Source organism: Myotis brandtii, unplaced genomic scaffold, assembly GCF_000412655.1.
Source record: "Myotis brandtii unplaced genomic scaffold, ASM41265v1 scaffold139, whole genome shotgun sequence".
Classification (NCBI taxonomy): Eukaryota; Metazoa; Chordata; class Mammalia; order Chiroptera; family Vespertilionidae; genus Myotis; species Myotis brandtii.
Window position 1 is genome coordinate 2147479 of NW_005354965.1, and position 7824 is coordinate 2155302.

At 57.0% G+C, this 7824-nt stretch overlaps 1 protein-coding gene across 1 annotated transcript in view; it reads right to left on the reverse strand.

The window, feature by feature from the left end:
- The window catches only part of RUNX1 (runt-related transcription factor 1), a 100194-nt gene that overhangs the window by 63383 nt on the left and 28987 nt on the right, over nucleotides 1-7824 (reverse strand). Inside the window, exons 3-4 of the mRNA XM_014535203.1 lie at nucleotides 4915-5019; nucleotides 2403-2548 (exon numbers count right to left, since the gene is read on the reverse strand). Coding sequence (XP_014390689.1) covers nucleotides 2403-2548; nucleotides 4915-5019 — 251 coding nt within the window. The remainder of the gene's footprint in view (nucleotides 1-2402; nucleotides 2549-4914; nucleotides 5020-7824) is intronic.

Sequence of the window (7824 nt, forward strand, 5' to 3'; positions counted from 1 at the left end):
GGCTCCACCCCCTGGCTCAGCCTCCCCTGCCTGCTCTGGCGAAGACTGCATCAGCACCCGTGCCAGCGCGGCGAGCGGTGCTGGGCAAACAGCACTGGGGGCTGTTCTTATTATCAGTTTTCATGATTAAGAGAAAATAACTCTCCGTCAACCACAGGAGCAGCCTGCGGACACGTCTCATCCGCCTCTTCCTGGGTCGGCCTGGTTTTAGTATTTCAGGTGCATCACACCCGAGGGTTAGAGGGACCCTCACACCGTCCTCTCTTCACTTGAGACAAACTTGCCCTCTACCTAATACAGGTCCCGTGTCCCCTCCGCGCATCTATGATGGGCTTGCTATTTGCACTCAGAAGCACAGAAGAAATGGCCTTCGCTGCTGATGAATCTCAACACAGCCCTTCGCAAAGCGAGTGAGTGACGGCACCAGGCCTTCAGTCGAATGACTTGGACTGTAACTCCCTATTTAAAAACAACGTTCGCTGGCCTGACACCAGTGCCGCGGGAAACAGCATATCCCAGAGCCCCCAGCCGTCCCCCGGCCCCGGACTCCCAGCGCCGTGACTGTGACCGACTCCTTCCACCCCAGGGCAGACGTCACCCCAGAAGTGGCCAATGTTTGTTTTATTAACCTTTTCCGTTTTTAATGGGGTTACTCAGTGTTCCAGATGTAACAGACTCCTGGCTAGACAGGTGACGGCTCATGACATCAGCATGACCGTCTAAACCCCACAGCACGGGGACGCCCCCCACCCCCCGCCACGGGGTCAGCGAGGCGCCAACGGCTCGTCCTCCTCACCCTCTGCTCAGCAAAACATCCTCCCGCCCAGCACCGAGCTGAGGCGCACATTCAAGTCCTCTCGCGGAGCATCTGCCCATCAACACGACTGTATCACAGACACACGGACTAAATGACAGACGCATGGACCAAGCCAGAGGCTTTAATTAGGTCCTACAAATGTAAGAAATAAGCTCGGCCGGCGTGGCTCAGTGGTTGAGCGTTGACCTATGAACCAGGAGGTCACAGTTCAATTCCCGGTCAGGGCACATGCCTGGGTTGCAGGCTCGATCCCAGTAGGGGGCGTGCAGGAGGCAGCCAATCGATGATCCTCTCTCATCACTGATATTTCTCTCTCTCCCCCTCTCCCTGCCTCTCTGAAATCAATAAAAAAAATATACTAAAAAAACAAAACACCAAAAAACTATTTGACTTGGCCATGCCAGGCCATTCCACAAGAATTACCCAGAACCCCCAGCACCATAATGAGAAGGATATTGGGGGTCTTGTGATCATAGACGTGACGTTGTCCGGGCTCCTAATCTACATGCAGGGACCTCTCACACCACATCCGAGGTGACTGTGAATCAGCCACAATGTCCCAGACACCGAGCAACCTACGTGCCTGTCGATGGGCGATGGGTGGATGGATGAAGAAAAGGCAGTGATGAGTGTGTGTGTGTGTGTGTGTGTGTGAGTATATGAGTGAGTGAGTGTGTGTGTGTGTGAGAGTGTATGTATGTGTGTGAGTGTGTATGTATGTGTATGTGTGTGTGAGTGTATGTGTGTTAGCGTGTGTGAGTGTATGAGTGAGTGTGAGTGTATGAGTATGTGTGTATGAGTGTGTGTGTATGTGTGTGAGTATATGTGTGTGAGTGTGTGAGAGTGTGTGTGCGTGTATGTGTGTTTGTGTATGTGAGTCTGTATGAGTGTGTGAGTTGTGTGAGTATATGTGTGTGAGAGTGTGTGTGCGTGTATGTGTTTGTGTATGTGAGTCTGTATGAGTGTGTGAGTGTGTATGTGTGAGTGTGTGTGAGTGTGTGTGTATGTGTGTATGAGTGTGTGAGTATATGTGTGAGTGTGTGTGAGTGTGAGTGTGTGTATGAGTGTGTGAGTGTATGTGTGTGAGTGTGTGTGTATGTGTGAGTGTGTGTATCGCACACAGTGGAGTATTACTCAGCCATGAGAACGAAGGGAATCCTGCTATTTGCCAGGACACGGATGGACCTCGAGGGCATTATGCTGAGTGAGTTGAGTCAGACAGGAAGAGAAGGGCTGTGTGACCTCACTGCGGAACCTAAAGAACGGAACTCAGAGGCACAGGGAAGACCGGTGGCTGCCAGGGGAGGGAGGGGGGAGAATGAGTGAATTGGTCACAGGGTACGCACTTCCGGTAGAAGAGGACTAAGCCCTGGGCTGTGATGTACGGGTGTGACTAGTGAACAGCATGTGTTCAGTGTACACGTGACGCTGCCAAAGAGTGGCTCTGAGAGTTCTCACCACACACACACACGCACACACACACGTGGATGCACACACGCTCGTACACATGTGCGCACACACGTGTACACACACACGCTCGTACACACGTGCGCGCACACACACGCACACACACACACACGCTCACTGAGCTGTGTGAGGCGATGGTGTGCTGGCCGACCTCCTGTGATAAGCATGTCACAGCATAAACGTGTAGGCGGATCCTTTCGGAGACTTTAAACTTACACACCATGTCGCTGACGTCCCAATAAAGCTGGAAAAACTTAACTTTCTCTTAAAAAAAAAAAAGCGGTGAGCAGAGCTTCATCAAAAAGAAGAACTTCCCACCGTGAACAAGGCGGGCAGACACAGCAGGAAAACCGCACGCCCCCTCCCTGACAGCTGAGAGGACAGCAGCGTCCGGCCCGGGGCGGCCTCTGCCTTTTCCCAGGACCGCTGGGGAAACTGAGGCTGTGTCCCTGCACCGAGAACGCCTCTTTATGTCAGGCACATACGTGCTCATTTAACTTTCACTTCCAGGAAAGACGCCACACACAGGCGCCTCTCCGGGGGTCCCCTCGGCCAGCCCCCACCCTCGGCCACACTGGCTGCTCCTGGAGGGAGAGGCCAGGGCAGGCGAGTGGATGGCAGACCCCGGCCACCACCACCCGCTTCCCCCGCAGCGGGCTCTGAGGAGGCCCCGCACCGTCCGTCTCCAACCACCTCTCAGGGCCTTGGAGGTGACAGCAGACACTAGCGAGGGGCCACCCTGGCCTTGGTGACGGTCAGGAGGGCAGAGGGCGGGGTCTGTGGTGTGAGCTCCCTCCTCCAGGCAGGCCGCCCTTTGGGAGACTCGACAGCCCCCGAGTGAGTCCCCCTAGGAGAGCATCACCCTCAGTGTCCATCCCTCCCCACCCACCTGCCCCCGGGCCCTCTGCCCCCGGGCCCTCTGCCCCCGGGCCTTGCTGTCAGGTAGCCCGGCTCCTTCTGCTCCGGGAGAGCCCCGCCCCCGCCCCGTGTAAAGCAGGTCCCTGCTCTCCTCGCTTCCCCATTCCCACTTGGGGACCCTCCCGTGCTCCCGGGCGCTCCGGGGTTGGGTGGTCACTGGTGGTCCCTGCTTTTCACACAGAAGTTGGAATAGGATGTCACCGAGACCGGGGTTTCCTGGGTCTGGGCGGGGCCAGAGAAAGCTGCCGGGGAGAGAAGCTCAGATGGGAGGGAGCCCGGGAGGGTGGCACGTGGAACCAAGGGGGCATTGGACGAACACCGTGTCCCGGGGGCCGTCCTGGTGGGGGCCGTTTTCTGAGGGGCTCTTCCCACTCCGGGCACCGGGGAAGCTGAGGCAGGCCCTGGGATGGTTCTAGCAGGGGACCAGCCGGCCAGGAGGCTGTGGCCGGGACCACAGGACAGACTAGACTGCCACAGGTGCTCTGAGCAAGGGCGACACGTAGAGAGCCACGCCCAGGGCGGCCTCACAGCTCCCCCACAACGAAAGTCCTCAGAGGGCCCGGCCGGAGCAACGCCAGGGAGATGCAGGCGGGTGGGGGGCTCTCCAGGGCCCCCTGACCCCCGTTCCATCCCTGCCAGGCGCTCACGATCCCGTTCAACCTCACACAGAAGCGCTCAGTAGAATCCCTGTTCTGCAGACGAGGAACCCGAGGGTCAGGGGGGCTCCGTGACCTGCTGGAGGTGTAAGTGCCTGAACCAGACCCCCCTGTTTGCCCCCCGAGCCCAGATTCCTTATCTCCGCGTCTCAGAGCCCGGCCTCCCTGCAGCTCAGCCTCCAGGACCAGCAGGAAGCCCAGGTGCTGAATGTCCCCCCTGAGCAGAGAGTATGAGTTTCCGCCGGGGACCCCGATACTGCGGAGGCACCCGGACTGGGCGGGGCCCCAGGCAGCGCCACAGATCTGGACGGGGAGCCCGGCCTCCACCCGGGAAGGGTGCGGCTTGGAAAAGAGTGTTACTCCCGTGTTTACCCAAAGATAGTCATTAAGTCACCAGCAAGACATCCCTCTGCAGACTAAACAACCCACTCCTTTTAAAAGCTCTCCTCATAGGAGCTGTTTTTTCGGTGCCATCTTTCTATATTTACCGGTTCCCCCCCCCTCCCCCCAACCCCAAAGCATCCTCCTACCCTCCCTTTCTCTATTTTAAACAATCCTGTAATAAGATTTCCATCTGTGCCACCCAAAGAAAACGGTCATTTTCATGGTTTCCATCTCCAGCCTTCACAAACGAATAAAACAGCCAGCACGGATGGGATCAGGCCCTTGTGGTCCACTCTGACCCCAGGCCTTTTCTCGGCCGCCCCTGTGCCTGCCCACGTCCATTCACTGCTTGTCTCTGATCCTGTTGGACTCCATGTATTGAGGGACGCGTGCTTCCTCTCCCGCAGCCCGGCCTGGTTCTGACATGTGCGTGAGTCGGCCTCACCCCCTCTGCCCTCTGAGGACGTTTCGGAAAGAGCTCAGAGGCTGCCTCGGAGAGAGACAGCGTCAGAGTACAATTCCTCCCCCTGCAGGGGCCCGGCACGCATCCCCGCTGGCAGAGGTTGTAGCCACATCTGAGCGACGCCAGCGGGACCCAAGGTCTCTAGGACACTGTCCCTGGCGCCCGAGCGTGCCCGCCGGGGGCGTGCCAGCCCCGGGGGGCCCACTTACTTCGAGGTTCCCGGGGGCCGTCCACGGTGATCTTGATGGCGCGGTGGTAAGTGGCGACCTGCGGCGGGTTTGTGAAGACGGTGATGGTCAGCGTGAAGCTCTTCCCTGTGGACAGAAGAGCAGGAGAATGAGCGGCGGCCGGCACGCACCTGCCGCGGACTGACCGCGGACGTACCCGCCCTCGAACCCCAAGGTGCACGGCTTCAGCGCCGCCATGGATTTCTCCCCCCGCCCTGGAGTGGGGCTTTGCTTCAGGTCTGAGCCGCTCCCTACGGTAACAATGGAGCACTGCGCACAGTTACAGCGCAAACACTGTAACACTTCACACAGAGGCAGCGCTTAATCCCCCATCAACAACACAGGATGGAGAGAGATCCGGGTCTGTTTTCTTTCCAGTCGAGACCCCAGGGGATGTGGGATGGGATGGCCAGCTACCCACTCCTTCCCCACCCCGCCTCCCCTTTATATAAACTCAGGGCAAACATGGGGAAAAGACCCCCAATCGGCCTTCAACTCTAGGGCTGCCTGTACCTCTAGGGTTCGGAGAGATCGAACCCCTAAGGCTGAGGACAGGCTAAATTAAAAGATTCTCTGTATTTCAGAAATACTCAATGCTGGTTGGTGTTAAATATTATGTTTCAATGCTAGATGTTGTTAGAGGCGCTCATGGAATTGGCCAAACAAAACTTATAGTCAACACTCGGGCTAAGGAAACGTAGTGGACAGACGGGGGAGACGCAGTAGGTTCCGTAAACAAGGCTATGCCCGTACATTTCCCTCCGGACACGTCACTTACACGCGGGGCCTCAGTGCTCCCACCTAGAAGATGGGTACACAGGTACCTGGTGGGACTGGGGGGAGGGGAAAGGAGTTACTATGAGTAAAACCATCCAAACTGTGTGTGCTGCTCTCACTGTTATTACTTCTTTTTCTGTTTCCCACACCAGGATACCAAGGTTTGACTAAGCATGATGGTCAGGCCTCCTAGGAACACCCACATAACAGACTTTCTCCTTAATCGTGTAGCATGAAACGGAACCAAAAGAAATGAAGACAAAACATGCCACCTATCCCCCCACCTGCTCCCCAAAACACTTCAAACCCAAACCGTCTTCCTCCCCAAGTGAGAGAGAGCAGGGTGTCCTCGCTGCTCCGCCCGCCTGACAGAAAAGGCCCAGGACACGCCCACGAAAGGATCGTTGGCCACGGCAGCCGGTGAGGCCTGATCCTGCAAAACCCCACCCAGCCACGGGCTGGTGCGCCGTCTATTTAAAGCCGACGAGAGCCAAGGTCAGGGCTGGCCTGCCTGGCAGGCGGGGCGCGGGGTCACGGAGGGCCAGGGCCCGGGAGGCACCCTGAGGCCAGCACCCCGCTCCCTCCCCATCAGCCGCTTCCCTGCTGGGACCGGGGAGGACCCGTGGCCGCAGGCACTCGCCGTCCTCAGGACACCCTTCCGATGGGTGGCACCAGGCGACGGCCCGCTTGGTTTCTGCCCCAGCACGGAGCCGCGTGGAGGGACGGGAGGAGCGCGCAGGCCAGGCCCAGCGGGGGGCCCATCTCGCTCTAGGTGTGTGGCTTTCGAAGAACCGGCCAGAGGAGCAAAGGCAGCTGCCGCCCTGGGCGCAGCCCTGCCCCCGTGCCCTCTGGGCATCTCGGCCGGTCTGTCCCTCTCCGTCCACCGCCAGATACCGCCTCCAGCATCCAGACGGACCCCACAGCCCTGTCTTCTCACGACCAACCCCTCCCGCAGCCAGAACCCCTCCTCCTGGTGCCTCTCAGAAGCCACGCGGGCGTTTCTGCTCTGGGCCTTTCTCCCTCCGCCACTCCACCCCGCCAGGCCTCCCGTCACCACCCCGTGTGAGTGTGTGTGTGTGTGTGTGTGTGTGTGAGTGTGTGAGTGCCCGCCTCAGTCTCCCTGGCGGCGAAGGCGGCGCCGTCCCCCATCCCCGGTGTGCGTCTCGATGACGAGCTTGCTCTGTGGCTGTGACGTCGTCACTGTGATCCATGAGGATGCCAGACTGAATGGGGCTGTGGCTGTACAGGCCGGAGGGGGTGTCCTATTCTACACCCCAGGGCCCCTCACAGGAAGGTGGAGGGTAGAACTGGGGGGAGGTGAAATGAGTGAATATAAGTAAAACATTAAAGCTGTATCCGGTGCATGGCTGTCAAAGGGGTGTGCGTGTGCATTTGTGAGTATGAGAGTGTGTGTGTGTATGAGTGTGTGAATGTGCATGTGTGTATGCATGTGTGAGTATAAGTGTGTGTGAGTGTGTGTATGTGTGTGAGTGTGTGTGTGTCAAAGAGATGTGCGTGTGCATATGTGAATATGAGTGTGTGTGTGTATGAGTGTGTGAATGTGCATGTGTGTATGCATGTGTGAGTATGTGTGTGTGAGTGTGTGTATGTGTGTGAGTGTGTGTGTGTCAAAGAGATGTGCGTGTGCATATGTGAATATGAGTGTGTGTGTGTATGAGTGTGTGAATGTGCATGTGTGTATGCATGTGTGAGTATGTGTGTGTGAGTGTGTGTGTGTAAGAGAATGTGTGTGAGTGTGTGTGTGTGAGAATGTGTGTGTGTGAAAATGTGTGTGTATGTGTGAGAATGTGTGTGAGTGTGTGTATGTGTGTGTGTGAAAATGTGTGTGTGTGAGTGTGTGTGAGTGTGTGTATGTGTGTGTGTATGTGTGAGAATATGTGTGAGTGTGTGTGTCAAAGAGATGTGCGTGTGCATATGTGAATATGAGTGTGTGTGAGTGTGAATGTGCGTGTGTATGCATGTGTATGAGTGTGTGTATGAGTGTGTGTGAGAGTGCGTGTGAATGTGCGTGTGTATGAGTGTGTGTATGTGTGAGAATGTGTGTGTGAATGTGAGTGTGTGTATGCATGTGTGAGTGTGTGTATGTGTGTGTGT